Source organism: Engystomops pustulosus, chromosome 8 (assembly GCF_040894005.1).
Source record: "Engystomops pustulosus chromosome 8, aEngPut4.maternal, whole genome shotgun sequence".
NCBI lineage: Eukaryota > Metazoa > Chordata > Amphibia > Anura > Leptodactylidae > Engystomops > Engystomops pustulosus.
In genome coordinates this window covers 69,899,677-69,921,140 of record NC_092418.1, presented here as the reverse complement: position 1 = coordinate 69,921,140, position 21,464 = coordinate 69,899,677, and the positions used below count along the sequence as shown (strand labels likewise).

The 21,464-nt window shown below is 39.6% G+C and overlaps 1 protein-coding gene across 7 annotated transcripts in view; it reads left to right on the top strand.

Moving 5' to 3' along the window:
• PARD3B (par-3 family cell polarity regulator beta) overlaps positions 1 to 21,464 on the top strand; it is an 862,331-nt gene that overhangs the window by 226,041 nt on the left and 614,826 nt on the right. For all 7 annotated transcript variants that reach the window (XM_072121091.1, XM_072121090.1, XM_072121094.1 and 4 more), the window contains 3 exons: positions 8,826 to 8,914; positions 15,183 to 15,269; positions 18,558 to 18,683. In XM_072121091.1, the coding sequence (XP_071977192.1) occupies positions 8,826 to 8,914; positions 15,183 to 15,269; positions 18,558 to 18,683 (302 nt within the window). The remainder of the gene's footprint in view (positions 1 to 8,825; positions 8,915 to 15,182; positions 15,270 to 18,557; positions 18,684 to 21,464) is intronic.

Genomic DNA, 21,464 nt, shown 5'->3' with positions numbered 1-21,464 from the left:
ACCTTAAGATATTACTTGTCCTCTCTTTGTCGCTAATAGAAATGACAGTGTCAAGACACAATTTAAGATAATAGCTCTGGAGCTGTGAAGCAGGCGATGAGGAGGTCCACTTGACCAGATAAGCCGTGTTGCTATTTATATAAGAAATATCGAATAACCTTTCAGTGTAGCTGTGCTTAATCTGCATAACAGGGAGCACCTGAGGACCAGAAGGGTTGTCAAAGCAGAACTGCAGACTCCAAATGATTTCATGATTTTTTATTACTTGGTGTAAGTTAATTAATTGATGCATATTACGATCACTTAAGGTGGATCTCCATGCTCTAGGTGATGCCGAGCCAGCTAATTAATGTTGACACTTCCAACCGTGTTTAATTTGTTATTATAAGAAGGCTTCGACTGTATGTTTTGAGATGCGGGCCCTGTCTCCCCAAGGTTTTTAATGGACAAGCAAAATATCAGCCGCTACATTTAAATGCTGATGAGTAGAAAATATCAGTGAAGTTTTGTGCTCAGGCTGTCAATACTGCGGCATATGTGTAGTTCAGTTTAGCATACACACCACATTAGTAATCTGATGTGGCCTTCTCTACTGTGCATTTTTTTGCTGTAAAAAGGACACACATATTTTGGCAGGAAAATATTTACAAATTTATGCATAGTTAAAGCTGACACATGCTTCCTTTTCCATGATCAGGGATAGCCCCTCAAGTAGTGGCAGAATTTTTATTTTAGAATGGCCTGTGCTGATTATTTAAAGGAAACCTGTCATCAGGGACCCTTTTTATGACTCCTCTATGTCCCCATAGAGAGTAGTGTACACATTACCAGAACATTTATTATGGTAAAACTGTTTCCATAAAAAGTTAAGTAAGATGAAAGTTTACCTTAGTAAACTTTCCTTAGTCCTGCGACAATTCCCTTGAGCTCAGCTACAATTCCTTTGTCAAGCCATGTCTAAGAGAACAAAGCTGGATTTCCAACCCTCAGTATCTTTTTTAAAGGTTGTTGCCCATGATTGAGTTTGGTCTGTGAAACTCGTTCTGTATGCTCGGAGGATTTACAGTACCAAACCCAGAACCGCGTACTCAATTCAATTCAGTTCAGTGATTTTAGGTTCAGTCCATTACATCCCACAAGCGCATGGTGTGAGTTTGTCGGACCAAACTTGCTTGTGTGCAATGGGCACGAGTGATGAAGTCAGTTTGTTCATACTAATAGTATAAACTAGGCTTCATGCATGCAAAGCTCATCAAAATTAAAATTAATGGGGATCTGACACCTGGAACCCCCAACAATCTGTTGAATTTGTATTCCACTTTTATTGGAAACAACGTTTTTTGCTGGCTTTTGGTCCCTTATTGATCTTATGCCAATGACGTTACAGATAACCTTTATAGAGACATAAATTATGAAATTGGACTTTTTTATTTGTGCCAAATGTTATGAGGACCATACGGATCAGTCCCCATAGACGTCTATGGCACCCGGTCACGGTGCCACAGTCTTTCTATGGAGAGGGGAGGGGTGAGGAACGTTACCTCTCCACTCTCCTGCACCCAGCTGGATAGCATGCACACAAATAAAGTTTGTCCAGGGGGCTTGACTGATTTTGTTCAAATGTAAAGAGTAGGCCAGTAGTTGGAATTTGTATGGTCCAGGACAAAGTTTGTTGGTAACCGTCACACCTATGCCAGTGAGATCTCCCCCAGGAGAAGCAATATCTTCCAGGAGTTTTACACACTCCCCTTCAACTCCTTCTACTCATAAACTTTTCAATGTACGCATGAATCTAAAGTTTTGCTTATGAAACCACAAAATCGTCAAGAACTGCTACAAATGGCACTGCCTAAAACAAACACCATATGCACAAGCAGTTGCTGATATGAAGCTGGCTGTTACAGGAGATTGTTTATCTGTGGGTGAAATGAATAATGCAGTCTTGTACTTTGCATATGATAAATAGTGACATTTTGTGATGCAGAGTCTGGCCTTTGCAGGTGAGCATAATTTAGATATTGAATGAAGTTTCCCTTATGGTGAAAACATCACATGGTTTTTGAATGATGGATTATATTTCTGTAATACATTTCACAGTAGAAAGTGCAAAATAACCTCTCCGAGAAATGCAGGAGGAATGAAGGATTTGATTTGTGCTCTATGTATGTGTCTGATTTATTTATTCCTATTGCTTTGAAAAACTCTGGTATAAATGGAGTCTCTGCCATGGTAGGGAAGTCATCAAACAATAACTAGATAAACATGTGTGTTTGGGCCCAGTGGTTATTTGGGGGAGGGTGCACACCTTGTGGGTGAAAGTGAAATATTAAAGAAAATCTACCATCAATATCCAGCATGATAAACTAGGAACACTTAGTATGACTGTGGTAATATTCTTATATTTGTTATCCATTGCCTTCTTACTGCTAAAAAAAAACCTTTTGCATTATGCTAAAGACCGAGAAGGGTTCTGGGAGTGTTACCAGCACCCCTCAGTGCTGCAGATACATGGACTGTTACAGTGAGCAGAAAATGTCTCACCCTACCCCCTGCTCTCTCCTTCCTCCCTCTACTTGTGTAATATAGCAGCAGAAATAAGTGTATGGAGATCGGAGACCTGTTCTGCTCATTGTAACAGTCTGTGAAGTTACAGGACTGAAGAGCTCTGGAAACACCCTCCAGAGACCTTAGGGCTCATTAGCATAATTCTAAACTGCCACGTCCCTGGTGAGCTGAGAAGCTCTGATTTGTAACCTTCAAAAAAAGAATCCTAAGCCTGTGCTGAGATGTTACTACACTTTCTTAATAAATATATACTAAATAAGGCACTGTAAAAGATTTTGTATATATTGTACCATTAGAGGGATTTAGTGATTTTATCCCCACTGAAGTGCAAGTATATAAGGTGTATGTCTGAAAAGGGCTCACCAATTGCATGTGTATGTCAGAGCTGATCTGTAGCAGACTGTTTGCTGTAATTGTCCATCTACATAGTCCTCCAGTTGATAACAGCCGGTGGAATAAAACAGCCCAGCGTCTGCTAATTACAGGAAGTTGATTAAAAGAGCAATTCACTTTTGATGGATAATTTCCCTTATTGCACTGCAGAGTACAGCAATCGTATATGTCAATTACACTTAATCCCTCCTCATGAAAAATACAACTGCTTTGCAGAAATTGCTGGGGATCATAATGGGCTAAGGTTACAAGAGTTTCCAGCAATTTTATTGCCATTGGCTACCTTTCTTTTCCATGGTAACCATGCCATATGGCAGCTATATTTATAGCTGATTATTGCATTCAATCATATAAGTTCATATAGAATAGCAAAAACTTACAGTGTGGTAAGACAACAACTAGATAGATTTCACATTTAAAGATACTTAAAGCGTAAATCCATATACTTTAGATGTATCTTCTAGAATTTGGTTGTGGACTTGAGAAGATTTTCAGATCCTCTGCTTGCTACAGGAGAATAAAGAAGCAGAAACTGTTGACCAAGAAATTTCTATACAAGTTTCCTTAAAGGAAACCTATCATTTGGAAATAGGCATTCTGACCCACACATACCCTCACATAAGTGAGATGATGAAGGAATGTATTTTGATTAAGCATATAATCCGTCAGTTTCATTATAAAAATAGATTCTTATATTTGCTAATCTCCCACTCGTTGCTTCTGTGTGCGTCACAGCGCTTGTGCATTAGCATAATAGGACAGGCATGTAGCGTGTCGTCCCGCCTTACACCACCCTCCCTTCCTTGCTCCCGATAGCCGGTGATGTCAGGAGCATTAGGGCATGTGCATCACTGACTTGCAAAGGGCACCCACCGCCTATCGATAGACTTCTACAATAGTACGCGCAGCTGCCCTGCGAGCCGGTGGGTGCTCTTTGCAAGCTAGCGATGCACATGCCCTAATGCTCCTGAGGGCTTGGTGACGTCACCGGCTCTCGGGATGGTGGGGGGAGGCGGGGACAGCACGTTACATGCCTATCCTATCATGCTAATGCCCAAAGCTGTGATGCACACAGAAGCACCGAGTGGGTGATTAGCAAATATAAGAAATTATTTTTATTAAGAAACGGTCGGATTATATGCTTAACCAAAATATGTTGCTGCATCTCAGCTACCTTTTGTGCAGGTATGTGTGTATTGTACACCAAGCACACTAACATACTAGTGTGTACACCCTCTAGCAGATTCTGTTAGCTTCTTATGCCCTTCTTTTTAAGAAAAAAGGCTTTAAAATGTATGTAATTAAGCCTAAGGGGGGTCAATTAACAGCTATGGAGCCCTACAGACTCCTTTGCATTATTTTTAAATCCTTTTTTGTAAAAACAAAGGCAGAAGAAGAGAGAAAGCACACATATGTACACTCACCGGCCACTTTATAAGGTACACCTGTCCAACTGCTCGTTAACACTTAATTTCTAATCAGCCAATCACATGGCGGCAACATGCATTTAGGCATGTAGACATGGTCAAGACAATCTCCTGCAGTTCAAACCGAGCATCAGTATGGGGAAGAAAGGTGATTTGAGTGCCTTTGAACGTGGCATGGTTGTTGGTGCCAGAAGGGCTGGTCTGAGTATTTCAGAAACTGCTGATCTACTGGGATTTTCACGCACAACCATCTCTAGGGTTTACAGAGAATGGTCCGAAAAAGAAAAAACATCCAGTGAGCGGCAGTTCTGTGGGCGGAAATGCCTTGTTGATGCCAGAGGTCAGAGGAGAATGGGCAGACTGGTTCGAGCTGATAAAGGCAACAGTGACTCAAATCGCCACTCGTTACAACCAAGGTAGGCAGAAGAGCATCTCTGAACGCACAGTACGTCGAACTTTGAGGCAGATGGGCTACAGCAGCAGAAGACCACACCGGGTGCCACTCCTTTCAGCTAAGAACAGGAAACTGAGGCTACAATTTGCACAAGCTCATCGAAATTGGACAGTAGAAGATTGGAAAAGCGTTGCCTGGTCTGATGAGTCTCGATTTCTGCTGCGACATTCGGATGGTAGGGTCAGAATTTGGCGTCAACAACATGAAAGCATGGATCCATCCTGCCTTGTATCAACGGTTCAGGGTGGTGGTGGTGGTGTCATGGTGTGGGGAATATTTTCTTGGCACTCTTTGGGCCCCTTGGTACCAATTGAGCATCGTTGCAAATCCACAGCCTACCTGAGTATTGTTGCTGACCATGTCCATCCCTTTATTACCACAATGTACCCAACATCTGATGGCTACTTTCAGCAGGATAATGCGTCATGTCATAAAGCTGGAATCATCTCAGACTGGTTTCTTGAACATGACAATGAGGTCACTGTACTCAAATGGCCTCCACAGTCACCAGATCTCAATCCAATAGAGCATCTTTGGGATGTGGTGGAACGGGAGATTCGCATCTTGAATGTGCAGCCGACAAATCTGCGGCAACTGTGTGATTCCATCATGTCAATATGGACCAAAATCTATGAGGAATGCTTCCAGCACCTTGTTGAATCTATTCCACGAAGAATTGAGGCAGTTCTGAAGGCAAAAGGGTGTAGAACCCGTTACTAGCATGGTGTACCTAATAAAGTGGCCGGTGAGTGTATGTTAGTGTGCATGATTTGCAGTCCTTAATACTTAAAAATAAGATGATAGCGAAAATTGTTCTACATCCCTAACTGTTGCAGTTTTCTCTGTTGTTAACTGGTAAGAAAAGTTGATGACAAGACCAGTTATTTGAATATATGAATATACAAGGTTTTGGTGAATCTGTGCTCATCAAAAGGACCTATTATTTAGTCCTTATAAAAGTAGATATTGGCTAGACTGTAATAAACCCATTATGACAATTATTAAAACAAATCAAAAGAGGAAATGAGAAAAGGCAACACTATTCTAAATAGGTTTTATAGTGTAAATGATTTATAGCATGTATGTTGTGCATGGTAGTCACATTACCAGACTCTAATAGTCAACTGAGTAACATAACACTCCCTGCAATGTTATTTTCAAACCCCAACCCACTGACCCGTATCAGACTACTGTGGAGGAAATCTGCTTCTTGGTAACCTTATTAGACAATTGTTTCAATAACACGGGTGGAATTAAAGAAATGTTAATACTTCTGGCCGTCTTGAATTATTCAAAGTAACTTGCTTCATTAGGCACGTTGATTAACAGTACTTGCCCAGCATAGAGTCTTTGATTTACTTAAGTGTCAGGAAGCTGTACCCCACTGAGAGGGCTGATTCATATCTTCAAACCACTATCCGGCTCTGTTTTCACATACATCATTTACTATTCCCCTATTTAACCCCTTAGGAGGAGGACCTTATGAATAATTACAAATTTGATATTTAGTGATGTATGTAGCATATTTCTACTGTATCCAGTTTTATTAAGGAATGCCATGTTTCATCTGAAGTCTGGGTTTCGGCTTCGGAGGCCTGAACCCACAAAGTGTGGCATAGACCCAAACATTGGGTCCACTCGATATTAGTTATGGGCCTTGTGACAGGTGACTTATTTAGTACTTTGAAATTGGATTTTGATATAACCTTTCTCTCCATCGATGCTGCCGTTGCATAGTCATATACAAATGTAACATAGAAGCCTAGGACATAAACCTGCTTTTATTGTTCTGTAACACTTTGAAGGAGTGATATCAGTCAACTGTTCTGCATCTAGACCTTTACAAGATCGGTTTGTTTCTGAAGGAACAAGGAAAATTCCCAAATTTAGGCTGAATGACCAGAATAGACCTTGGCTTGACCAGAATGGCTTGTGGTGATGACATAACCCCTACTTCTCATCACCCACAAGACAGCCCAATTATTTCCTCAGTGTTTGAATTATGGGATAATCTAGCAATAATATAACATATTAGGCTAAATGAATGAAAAGGATGTTCAGGCATGGTTTTATTAGACGGGAGCGTTCATGTGATATGTTAGATCTATTAAGCTATTTTTCTATCTACCGCATTTCACTTCAAATCACTGTAAAAAATATTTCACTGCATACTTTTCTGCAAATGACTTAAATGGGCAGATGTTAAAAAATTGCTTGTTTTTTTGTAGAACAGACGTGAAGTTCCATGACTTTCCTCTTAGCCATTCAATTTAGCCAGTTATGTTCATTATTTGGTGGATAACAGCTGTAGTGCTTTTGCATTATTCTCTGTCAATATCTTAGTGGAATTATTGAGAGGACAATGTGGGAGCTCAGTTTAAAAGCCCTCTGAGATGTTCAATTTTATAAATTCACTTCTTTGCTATACAGTGAATGGCAAAAAGCTACTTTAGGTGATTAAACAAATGATCAATTGAGAACCATTAATAGCAAGAAAGCTTATGATATTTTTCACTTCTAATATGAAGATATAATGTTTATGGTTGCATAGATTTTGTAACCATTAACATCAGTTGAAGTATCACTATACTGTATCTTTGTATACATTTACTTTGACTGTGGATTTAACAATTTTCCTTCCTTTAGTGGTCGTATTTTATTTACACATTCATTTTTAATAGTAATACTTACACCTTTTTACTTGATGAGTTTCAAAAGACAGGGGGTTTGCGTTTGCTTGTTTCATAGATTTGCCAGTTTCTATTTGGGCAAAAAAAGGATAACTTAAAAATGTATTTTATTAGGAACTACATCACATAAGCATAATGGGGTGGGATTGCAGACTTATATGGCTGATGTTTGTCTCCCAAGACATGGTGCAGTGAAACACTGTTACTGGGTGCCATATACCTCTATGGAGGCAGTGACACAGCTGCAAACTGTGTGTCTGTACCACCAGCCCCATACATTTGTGTGTAAAAATCTGGAAAACTGTTAATAAAAACTTTAACCAAAAAAGATGTGTGGAGTTTCTTGATTTCCTTTGTTGCCACTGACAAGATATGATTCTAATAACCTAAATAATTGTGGCATATAAAAGGGCATTTAATGTGAATGTGTTCCTGCATGTGCCTAGGTCATTCACCATTGGTTGAAAGAGGGGAGGCTCATAAACATTACATGGTCAGCCATATCCTGTGAATAAAAGATTACAACAAATCATGTGAAAACCCGTTTCAGAGCATCCTGATATTATAAATGGCTGACACTCGCGCACAGTATAAAAATGACAACTCTCCACTTTGGCTGCTTTTTGCAATTGACAAATAAATACAATGTCTGCAGTTTTGTAACTAGGAAAGATGTCAAATATGAAGTTTCTGAAGAGGTTTTGTCTTCTTTCCATCTGGATAGTTGCACTTCCAGTTGCAGACATCTCAGAATTGACCTCTTCATACTGGGTGTCTTTTATGGATTTAGTAGTGTTTACATTAGTGTCAGGGGGTTGGGAGTAAAGTACATTAAAGCTAATGCATCACCTGCTGTCAGTTGCCATCCCTGTTTTTAGGATAAACCTTCCTTAAAAAGACAAAATGGATAAAACAGTAAAGGGTTTCTTTATTGGCAGATATGGTTTGCTCCCTTTAGTATATTGCTTACATTACGGCTAAACATATAAGTGATTAGGGCTATTAATCACTCAAAGTAAGCAGAAAGTGACTGCTAATACAGTGACGTATATTGGTATTTTGTGACTGTGATCAAATATAACTGGTACTAAATAATCCTTGGCTCAGTGGCTTTTTAACATTTTAATTATACCTGAAAAGTATGTGATATCCTGCAATTCTAATTTCTAAAGAATATCACACTCTCTGTACAGGGTCTACAAGTAGAATATAGTAATGAAATGAAAACTGATGACCCATTCATTATATAATGTAAAAAAATTCAAGTATAATAAATTTACACAATTCTTCTTTCAGGGGCAATCTTCAGTACTTACTGAGGACCAAAGAGATCTCGCTTGGCAAGAAGAGCACATAAGATTGCAGAGGTCCAGATTCATGAACAGGTAACTTGCCTTCTACCGGTAATAGTGTTGGAAGCTCTGAAATTCCAATATTTATTTTCCTGTGTTGTAGTAATGTGCTGTCAGATTGCAGAAGCCTTGCAGTGCCTTGCCATATGGCCCTATTGAGCACAGAGTAAATAATGGATTTGTTTTAGGAATATACCTAAGTAAACCATATGGCTTTACTTATATGCATGTCAATAATGATTATAGACGTTCCTTACATTTGTAGTTCCCAGGTGACCTGTTCAACACATTTAGTTTACAGTCACTATTAAATATTATTACAGTTATTATAACTCATTGGCTTCTGAAAACAGAATAATGATAAAATGTATAAAGAAAAGGCAAAGGAAATTAATAAAATAAACATCCTGGAAATCCGAAGTCACATTTGCTTATGGTACTTTGTGTTGTGTAAGCTTAAAGGTGTTTTCCCACCAAACAAGTTAGGCCCAAGGATAAGGCCTTACTTGTTAATCGGATCACAAGAATGGAGGATCCGATGTGAGGGCAATTTTCATCAGCTCTGTAGAGATGAATAGAGCAGAATGGACATGTATGGTAGTCTTCTCCATTCAGTTCAGGGAGAGACACTGTGTCCGAATGGAGGTACCTTGGGCCCGGTCGGACACACCATTCTTGTGAACTGTGGGGATTTCATCACTGAGACCCCATTCGATCAGCAAGTTATGTCCTATCCTGTGAATAGGGCGTAATTTGTTTGGCGGGAAATCCCCTTTAATACATTATAGAAAGACTTTGTTCCTTGTGGAGTCTTCTTCCTACCTAGCCTACCATGTTTTATGTGAAGGTCTCTCTCTTAGGATGCCAACTGAGATGTCAGGCCCATATCAAATTTTGAGAGCCACATGCTAATTATAATTATATGGAACCTTTGATATTCCTGTCGATGCACATCCTCTGCAGTGAGGTCATAGCTCCTGACATCAAGCACTCTGCAAGGGCCTAGAACAAACTTTTCTACAGACATATAGTCTTCTACAGACATTACTTTCTACACTGACCTTCTGTATCTTAACCCTTTGTAGCTGAAGCTGTTAGATCTATTAGATCTATCTAGATCATCAACTTGTTGAAGTCACTCCTACTTTCCTTTTGGCTCTTCCTGGCCTCTTCATGAATATGGCATGTTTTAGCTTCCTAAGTTTCAAAGCCAACCACCATTTACCCCACAGGCTTTTGTCGTTCAAATGAAGGTTAGGGGCATGGTGTAATTCCTAACATACTATCATAGGGTGACCTGTTAACCCAGTCCTCGTCATGCATAATAATGAGTGCAAAAACCCATACCCCATATTAACCAAAGGATAGAACAGTTTTCATTTCAATCATACTGTTCTTAGAATGTATTTGACCTCAGTGGGCACCTGCAGTTCACTTGTATAGCAAAGGCTATTGTAAAGGTGGATACATCAAATAAACAGCTGATTTATCATACTATCAGAAAAAGGCAGTTTACACGTGACAGTAATAGGACTAAAGTACAGGTGGATTTATATGCAGTGGTACGACTGGACCAATCAGTGGTTGGTCTACACGGGTTAAAATCTACTTTTTCATATAGACATGTACAGTATTTGCTGCACTTGAAATGTTTAATGTAACATTTTTTCACTAGAATACTTATAGTACCAGTGTTACATGACTTACTGGTATATGACCTAGTAACATCATATGAATGCCCATAACCGACACAGCTTTGTCCAGATTGTCATACTGACACCCAGCCATCTGGATGAAGTAAAAGAAAAGATGAATCCTTAGGCCAGGGCAGTTTTGTTGCTTACATAGGCATTGTAAGTCGATTTGGCAGTGGAGATGGGTCTAAGGGGCATCCTCCATTTTCAGCAAGCTGTAATGTGTTTTGGCACTTTCCATCACAGAAAGCATGGACGTTTTCAGAAACTTGAGCTATAAAAGCTTTTCTTTAGGGATCAGACTAGCCTCGACTTCCAACTCTTTTATCTATGTTCTGGAATCAGTTGATTGACAGGGTTGCAAATGCTCACTCCCACTGTTCTAATATTAATTACAAAAGTATAGGTGATCAATATCTCAAAGGTAGAACACCACTTCATGCCAGGGAAACACGGGTCAGAATCACTGTTTGATTTCAACCGCCAACATAGACGGTGTTGACGCTATTTTTCTTATCTGGTTTTAAGCCGCAATGTTTTTCACCTGTAGGGGCTGAGTTCAACATTTTTATCTCAAAGATTGAATTCTACATCCCCGGCAGTAATTAATGTGCTGGAGAGCGTTTTGGATGGGATCATTATAAATCCCCTCCACAATGCCTCTGATGTAAATACCTATAGGTGGAGCGCAGACAGTTTTATTGAGGCCAACTCCCAGCAAACTCGCCCTTTGTGTTCCCACTTCACTTGTCTGGACTTAATTTGATGGCTGCTCGGTGTACAGCTGGTATACGATCACTATCCATAATTTTAACCTTTGTTGGATAATACTAAGTTTCCAATATTCTTTGCTATGTGACATTGAGACCTTGATTCAAAGAAAATCTTTCTGATTTCTAAAGACCAGAAAATTATTAAAAGTTCTATGTTGTGAAATCCCCCAGCCTTATTGAGTTGACCTTCATAGACACAATCACAGTCTCTTGCCCTTTCAACAATAAATCGTAAATATCACCTTCTAGAACAGTCAAAGAAAGAATGTGATTCTTCTTTCCTGTGCATGTGGGCAATCATTTGGACTAGAACAGGTTTTTGGATATTTATTTATTTAAGGAGGTGTCTAGGACCTAAACTGGTGTCTGTAGGGTGAAACCTTGTCCCATGTCAGGTATTTAGGACATGTCCACTGAATATGATACATTTATAAGTGTAAGTAAACACTGCTACAGCAGTAAAATGAAGAGCTATTACATATGAACATTACGACAGACCACACCTCCTGGGCTACCACTTATTGAAGGAATCCCAACCCAACCATGCAAACGGGAATACAAAAAAATAGATTATAGAGCGCCTGGTCAGTCCAATCATTGCTCTATTAAAAAGCAAGTGAATCAGCGATCAATAGTCCTCGTTGTAACAAAAGCTGCAGGTCTCAGAAATGGAAACTCTACCTACACGCTATTTGTGTCATCGACCTGTTATTACCATTGAAGATAAAAAAGACGACTGCACAGGCCCCAGTTTGGACCTTTTGTGGCCCTGCCAGTCATCTTTGCACATGTCCTTAGAGATAAAACAGTATGTGCGCTAGCCATATTTTCTACAGCAAACACACCTCTGAGACTCCTGCCCGGGCCACAAAATTCCTAGTCATGTACAGTAATCTTAGGCTTAGGAAATGTTAAAAAGAAATCAGATGGGAAAACCACTTTAAACTCAATACTAAGACTACCATTCTTTGCTAATGTTTTGTGTATATTAGCTTTTTTATGTGGTAGCAGAGTTTACTTTTAGCACTTTATGGAACCTTGAGTCCTTCTTGGTGTGAATGTTATTTATGGCCTCCTTCCTAAAATCAACTTTTAAAATTATACTAATGAGACATAAGAGCTTCTGTAGTTATTATAACAGCCCCTCCGTGCTTCACCTTTACAAGCTGCAACAGTGTGCAAAGAGCACTTCCCCCTCCCACTGTGTGCTGAAACTTCCTGTGCTGCAATGCGATTACATCAGGCAGCGGGGGTCAGACAGTGTAACAGCCTTTGAAGATTAAACACGGTAGGGCTCTGATAACACCCCCATGAACTTTTCAGACTCATTTGCACAATTGTAAAAGTTGATTTTGAAGGCAGGAGGTCATGGATAACAAATACAATAAGATTACCACAGTCACGGTGCCTGGATCTGTGAGTAAGTGTCCCTGGTTTACCATGCTTGATTTTGATGGTAGATTTCCTGCTAATTATTTATTGTTTTACCAACTGTCTGTCTGTTTATTGCATTTATATTACCATTGTGTAGAGCGTCATCCACATTGAGCAAAAAGTTGTTAATTTTATTTTAATTTTGCTGAAACATAATGCTACATTATGTCCATCTTCTTCACTGCAATACTGTCTGACAACATCAGAATGGAAATTGCAGCAGCCTGAACTTGAAAAGGCCCTGTAAATGTTTGATCATATGTTATAAGAAATTATGATGTAGTTACTGTAGTCAAGTAGGGCAAGTTTTTAAGAAACTAGGGGTGTGGGGTATGGCCGGGGACTTTTTTTCTATTGCTATGGTGATTTCCCTTCTCCACCCTCTCACTGCAAATAAGCTGCCCCTTTGTCACAATCAGTACAGTCCACCCACCCCCCTGCTTAACCAATCCCATGTACATACGTCCAGTTGGTGCAGTCATGCAGACTCCGCCCAGCACACCTTTATGCTCTCCATTTCCGATAGTGTCATGTGACTGCAGCACGTACACTTCCTGCCATGTGACTGTACCACTTTGTAATCTGCATGTATGTAGCACAGAGCAGGAATTATTCCTAGTAGACACACAACAGCCCCTGTTAGCCCTCTACCTGTCTCCTCATGTGCCTAGACAGTCTACAGGTATGTGCCTCTTTCTATCTGAGACCTGATTATGTGCTGCCCTTGGGCTTGGCACCACTTGTAGTCCCTCCCCCCAGTACTTTACCAGACATGCCTGTATGCCTTGTACCCTGTATACCTTGTACTCTATACACCTGGTACCCTGCATCCCTGGTATCCCAGGTACCCCTCCTAGCTACCTGCTGTGCTCTCTAAAGTTGTGGTGCATTTTACAAATTGGGGGTCATTTACTAAGGGGCCGAATCGCTTTTCTTTTCGTTGGGTTTCCCGAATATTAGCGATTTGCGCCGCTTTTCCCTGAATTGCCCCTGGTTTTTGGCGCACGTGATCGGATTGTGGTGCATCGACGCAGGCATGCATGCAACGGAAATCAGGGACGTGGCTGTCGGAAAACCAGACTGATTCGGAAAAACCAGGGAATTAAAAAAAAAATAAAAATGTGTCGCTTGACATGCGCTTACCTGCACCCAGGATAGGATTGTGAACTCCGACGGACTTCAGCACAGCAGCGACACCTAGGGGACATCGGGCGCACTACCTTAGTGAATCGCCGGAAGATCTGAATCCTCGAAGGCAAGCCATCCGCTGGATCACAATAAGACCGGGTAGTAAGTAAATGTGCCCCACTGTGCTCACTACTCCTTCAGTCTACCTTCATATCACTGCTGTCAGTATACAGTTACCATTGGCTGGACGTTGATTTTCAATTTGTGAAAAAGTAAAAGCGCTGCAGAATTTGATGGCTCTATATAAATAAAGATTATTATTATGAAGGCAGGATAAAATAAAAGGGGGTGTTATATGTTGTTGAGTTGCATTGAGGATTATTATATAGGTGCTTAAGGGGGTTGGCGACAGGTAAGGTACATTATACTATGTGTACATAGTATTTGTAAGTATATATTATACGTAATATGAATGTTTGGGGGTGGGACAATGGGCATTGTTTAGGGATATGGGAGGGACTTTTTGTCCCTCTTTCTCTAGCCCAAAAGTTTGGAGATATAAGTAATTTCTATATGTTTTTAGGCTTGGCAAACTTTATGTAGTGATAGAAGGATATGTATTAAACTGTCTAGGTAGCATATTACATAATTCTTGCCCAATATTATTATTAGCAAGATATTCGCTCATCTTTAGTTGACCTAACATTTGGTTGTCTTATTGCATGACTTTTACTGAATGTCTTCTTGTCCTATGTGTTTTCATAGCTTTACATAAAACTGAAATTAGTTAGCAATGAAATTAAAGTATGTAGATAGTGGCAGAAAATAGTTGTCATTCTGATCACATAATGTTGAATTTCTGTGACTGAGCAGGCTTATTCTACCACATGGCTAGGCAAAAGCCTATATTAAGGCCTCAAATTAAGTGACGTTAATAGCAGCTTCTGAACGCACTAGTAAATTGACATGACCTCTTTCTGCTGCAAAAGGTTGCTGGCCTTTCCAGAAGTGAAGGGGTGAATAATGAAACCCTCCATCAACTGCTTGCGCGAATAGTGATCAAAAGTTGGCCAAGCATGCCAGCGTCTCCATTATATAGAAATTTTCATTTCAATCCCTTTGCTCAATGAGATCTATTAGTTTTGCTGCAATGAACTGTCAAGTAATACCATTAGCCTCAAAAATGTACTAAATGCCACTCAGATTTTATAACAGTAATTTTCAGCTGCTTCTACCTTAACGAAACCTCTGTTTTTCCCTTTTCTCTTTAAGTGAGTTGACAAGAAAAGTAGAAATTTCAGGGAATGATGAACCACTGGGCATTCATGTTGTGCCTTTCTATTCTTCTCTAAGTGGACGGTGAGTTGTAAGCAGATGTTATTCATTTCGTCCTTTTTCAGAGAAAATGTTTTATTTTCTTGAAAACTTAGTGACCTCTTTCACTTCTATAGGCATGATCTCATACAAATTCACATGGTGTTTTCATCATAGGGAAATGGGAGGTGTTCAAAATACACTTATTTTTTGTTATTAAATACATGATATGCAACACTAAATTGCATTACTAAACAATTGCAATTGCTTAAAAATAAGCGCTGACATGACAAAGTGGACTAAAGATTATATAGTTATGATCAAAGTGGTATAGCCACAAAGACCAGATTCTTAAATATACTCAGTAGAAAAAAATAACACATTCTCTAATTCACTATTCTGAAAAAAAAATTAACAGCATTTCACAGATATAATTTCAACCCATCAGTCTTTGCATTTATATTTTTGGTTGCCTCTGGATCCGATCGTAAATCTTCTGGCTATAGTTGGATTCTTCTCATGAATAACTTCTCTTGTCTGCACACTGCAGTGCCCTCTGCATCCTACCCCCCAGCATTACAAGACCAGCTCAGACACAGGCACTTCCTACAAACAAGCAGCACAAGTTAAAGGAGCTAAAACAGCAATAAAATTGTAACTCCGACAGAAAGGAAGCACTGATGGAATGGTATTTGACTGAAAGTTTGAGGGGCACGCTAGGACTGCTGCAAGTGTCATAAAGGGTAGGAACTGGATCTCGCCATAGGTCCCTTCTCCTTCTGCGGGATCAAGGGATGATCTTGAGGGGTCTCTTCTCACCTCACCTCCTGAGACAAATGGACAGTGAAATAGTCAAGGGTAGTTTGAATGGTAGCATAAGTTGACCCAAATATAAGCCAAGGCCCCTAATTTACCACAAAATTGGGAAAACCTATTGACTCGAGTATAAGCCTAAGGTGGGAAATGTATTGGTAACAGCCAGTTAATATAGCTAGTCAGTCTCCTTCCCCCTAGTACATAGCAATCCAGCATTCCCCCAGGGTATAGCCAGCCAGCATTGCCCCAGTTTGCCCAATTCATTAAAAAAGAAAGTCAATACTCGACTTTCTCATGTACCCTGCAGGTCTTCCCTGCTTCGGTCCAGCAGCAGCACATCCATGTGCCGCTTTGGCGCACAAGCTGTGACGTCAGCAGCTACTGCCATAATATTTTGCCAGCCGGCCAGCACACACTCTAATGTCAGCACCTGTTGACATCACAGCTTGCGCACCCGAGCGTCACGTGGATGTTCCACTGCCGCACTTTTGGGGAGGAGTGGGAGGGAATGGGAGTTCAAGAGTGTACCCGATACTGTTTGTAACATGTTATCTTAGCTTTTGTTTCCCAAAATGCGTGAAAGAAAAACTTAAATAAAAATAAATATTTAAAAATAATTGTAAAGTGGGGTTAAAAATTATCTGTATTGTGTAAACATCACTAAGGGGATCAAAATTTGGGAAGTTTCTTTCATGGGCAAAGCCCTTTAACTTTCTGTGGTAGAATTCTACCCAAAAAAATGGATACAACAAGTACATCACACATTTTTTTAATCTCTTGTTCCCTATACAGTTTGCACCAATGTCAGCAGCACCCCAATTTGCATGCAAAGATGTGTTGCTACAAATTTGATTGTTTGGCTAACACAACAGATAACCTGTATCACGGGCCAACATTCTTAGAAACACACTAGACTAGACTGTGGGAAATGACTTGCTTCTAAAGGAAAAGCTTATTTTTGAGCAAAGCCTCCAAAAAGATGCTATATACAGGTAGTCTGCAGTAGTTGTTGACCATTACATAAATGTACAGAAGAGTTTTATTTTTTCCTGTGTCTCTTGCGTCTTAATGTGGATTGCATGTGATAAGTTACCTTCTGCCAAAAGAAATTTATCCTTCGCTTCAACCACTTAAAACTGTCTCCAGTTTTCATAAACAAAATTCCCTTCCAAGTCGTCTTCATACATTTTTATCTGACATCAGCTCATTGTTTTTCCCTTCACTACTCAAGTTGTGCATTAATCTAGTATCTCCTCCACTAATCCAGTGCATGCAACTGATCTCCATCAGCCTTACTCATCCTCTTCCCAGAATCCTCAGGGAGTATGTCTCTGCTGAATGCTTTCTATAGCTCAAAAAAGTAACCCGCCTCTCCCTAAATAGTTTAGGCTTTTCTTACCTGGCTTGAGCTTCATATATGTTTCCATTAGAAGTAAGTGTAGTAATAATAGTGCTGTTTTTCCTATGAGTCATGAAATATCACATTATTCTCAAGTAGACTAATCATCTACTTAGGCAGAGTACCCATAATGCATTTCCAGCATCTAATGGATTTTTCCCTTTACCACTCCTCATATTAAGTGCTACAGCCGATATTGTGTAGTCAAAACATTTTTACTTGCCTAGAGTTACATAGTTTAACCTGTGTTTTTCCACCAGTAATTAACCTTTCATAGGGAGACTCTGGGGGGAAAACGTTTTAAATCTTGTGGTTTGATGTAAAGTTCTTTGTGTCAAATTGAGAGGATGTCATCTGTAAATTACTGAATATTGTCTCTCCGACCCACTGATCCATACATATACTTATACCCTCAAATGAATGTAGAGGGATGGACCCATATGTCTGCACAGTGACAGTTTATGTAGTCAATGGGAAAGTAACCTCCGCACAACATGAAATCATATTGGTGAGAGTTCCCTGTACTCTCTGCTTCCTCCTGCTTATCTGTTATACCTTTACTGAAAATCTCTATTTTTATGTTGATGGGAAACCAATGAAAAGTAAAATATTTTTTTGACTGTAATTTTTAAAATGATTATCTAGTTCATTAAATAAATTATCTCGAAAACTTAGGCTACATTCACACGGACGTATAAAAACGGCCGTATACGTACCGTTTTTTTACGGGTTACATACGGCCACATTCATTTCAATGGACAATACGTCCAACCATTTATATTGCCGTTTTTGACACTGGAGTGTACGGACCGTATACTGGCCGTATAAAAATATAGAGCATGTCCTATTTTCTCCCGTATTTCAGTTCTGTATGCCCTAAAAGTCTATGGGCATGTATAAAATACGGGTTAAATACGTGCTGCATACGGATGAAAAACGTCACGTATTTATACAGAAATACAGCCTGTAGATACAGGACTGGAGAAATACATGTCCGTGTGAATGCAGCCTTATTTTGTTTATTACACATTTGTATTTATTGATATGATCTTTTAATTAAACATAATTCAGAAGGTCATCATTTCTAGGGGTCCATAAATGCTTCTTTTGTTTTGTAGGGCATTGGGCCTGTACATACGTGGAATAGAGGACAACAGCAGAACTAGAAGAGATGGCCTTTTCCAAGAAAATGAATGTATTGTGCAAATTAATAAAGTTGAACTTTTAGACAAATCTTTTACTCAGTAAGTACTTTCTACAGAGCCATTGCCATATACAAGCTGACTCACAGCTGCAGGGTTTACATTTCACATACATAGACCTAAGTTTTAAAATATTTAGATTTATCTGATACTGATTTACTTAATGCTTCTGCTTCCTCGTTCTGTGTTTCCTTCTGACCCTGCAGCTCCATCATCAGTCCAAATTTCCATGAAAAGTCTACAAACTGTGCATGCCTGATGTTACCAATAAGCTTGAATATTTTTGGCACAGAAAACCATCTAAAGAAAATATATCATCAAAGTCATATACGAGTATATAAAGCAGCGTCACTTGTGTTTTCCTCTGTGTACCAAGTATATAAGGCTGATAACACGGGTTGTTGGGAAGATCTGGAGGTGGTATATAAGAGTGCTCCAGGTGATGGTGTGTTTTAGCCCTTGAGGCTAAGGATCCTGGTGACACCCCCTGGATCTCTTCAGCCTCATTTGCTCAATTTTAAGCATAGATTTTTGGGCTAATGAAAGAATAAAATTTCAAATAAAGGCAAATACATACATATACTTGCTCAGAGCACAGTCTCACTGGGACACGTGAGTGATCCTGCTTTAACTTGTATGATTATCATGATAGATTTTCTTTAAAGAGGACCTTTGCAGAAATCCCTTTTTATGTGAAATTTCACCTGTTTACCTACAAAAATATATCCCCCAAATTCAGGCAAATATGACTAGATGAGTCAAGTTTAGTGGTGCAGGGGCATTGTCATTCAGGACCCCTCATATTTGGTTGTATAAAATACAATACAACCAAATACATATTATATTAAAGATATTAGGTAAAACTGGCATAGAAGCCCTTAAATAATCACAATACCTTGCAAAGTGCCATTTACTGTGATAACAATCCCCTTGCCCATGGCAAGGGATGTTGTTTTGCCTGTGAAATAACTGCAGCTAGCAAACTCTAACAAGTGAAAGTTTGCAAGCTGTGGCTTACACCAGGTTAGGACCTGGCATGAAAATAAACGCTATGTAGTCGCCCGGCCAGATACATCAGGAGGCGTCAACAGTGCAGGAAAGGTGGGGATATCATAATATACTGGCACACAATAAATCTGGTGGGGTGAAATCTGGTGACTGGTCTTGTTTAACCCCTTCCCGACGCGCGCCGTACTAGTACGGTCCCGGTGCATGGGCGCCGCCATCTTGTTGTGGATCGCTGCTCCCCGATGACGTCACGGGGAGCGGCGATCCGTCGCCATGGTAACCTCGGGTGTTCCGAACACCCGAGGCTACTTCGTTTTAACCCATGTATTACAATGTGCTAATTGCACATTGTAATGCATGGGGAGTAAAATCCACATATACTGCCATACTGTAGTATGGCAGTATATGATAGGATCGATCAGACTACCTAGGGTTAGAGTACCCTAGGGAGTCTGAAAAATAGTAAAAGTAAAAATAAAAATAGTTTAAAAAAAAAAATTATAATAAAAAAACCTAAAAATTCAAATCACCCCCCTTTCCCTAAAACTGATATAAAAATAAATAAACAGTAAAAATCATAAACACATTAGGTATCGCCGCGTCCGAAAATGCCCGATCTATCAAAATATGATAATGTTTTTTCACTATGTTTAACCCCGTAACGGAAAATAGCGTCCAAAGTCGAAAATGGCATTTTTTTGCCATTTTGAAAAATATAAAAAAAATTAATAAAAAGTGATCAAAAGGTCGCACAGTCCCAAAAATTATAGTAATGAAAACGGCATCAAAATTCGCAAAAAATGACACTATCCACAGCTCCGTACACCAAAGTATGAAAAAGTTATTGGCCCCAGAAGATGGCAAAATAAAAAAAATATATTTTGTACAGGAGGTTTTAATTTTTTTAAATGTATGAAAACATTATAAAACCTATACAAATTTGGTATCCACGTGATCGTACCGACCCAAAGAATAAAGTAGACATGTCATTTGGGACGCAGAGTGAAAGCTGTAAAATTCAAGCCCACAAGAAAACGTCACAAATGTGGTTTTTCACCATTTTCACTGCATTTGGAATTTTTTTCCCGCTTCCCAGTACACGCCATAGAATATTAAATACCGTCACTATGAAGTGCAATTTGTTACGCAGAAAATAAGCCATAACACAGCTCTTTATGTGGAAAAATAAAAAAGTTATAGATTTTTGAAGTTGGTGAGTGAAAAATGGAAGTGAAAAAACTAAAAAAGGCCAAGTCGTTAAGGGGTTAAAGGGAACCTGTCAGGCACATCTTGCCCTTCAAACTGCAAGGTCCAACCTCATTTACGTTATTTGCTCTACATGAAGATCTTGAAATGAGTCCTGTGAATTCTAAAGTGAACCCCCTGCAATGTAATCCTCTAAATTGAGTCAGCCGTGTATTCCTGAGCTGTCCCAAGTCAGGCTGTAACACCCCCTTCCTCCTCTGCCTTGTTGTATACACGCCTCCTGCACAAGTCATTCATACCGCTTTCTGTGCTGCCGCTTACCAGGAGGTGTGCACAGGAGGCCTGCAGGGGGCGTGTTTATTGGTGGACAGAGGAGTAAAGGGGTGTTAAAGCTTGACTTGGGACAGCTCAGGAATACACGGCGGACTCAATTCACAGGATAACAATGCTGGGGCTTTGGTTATAATTTCAATATCTTCATGCAGAGCAACTCACTACAGTAAATGAGCTAAGACTTTTGGTTTGGGGGGCTAGATGTGACTGAAACGTTGCCTTTAAAGGGAACCTACCACCACAAATCTACCTATAAAGGTAGATTGGGTGGTAGGT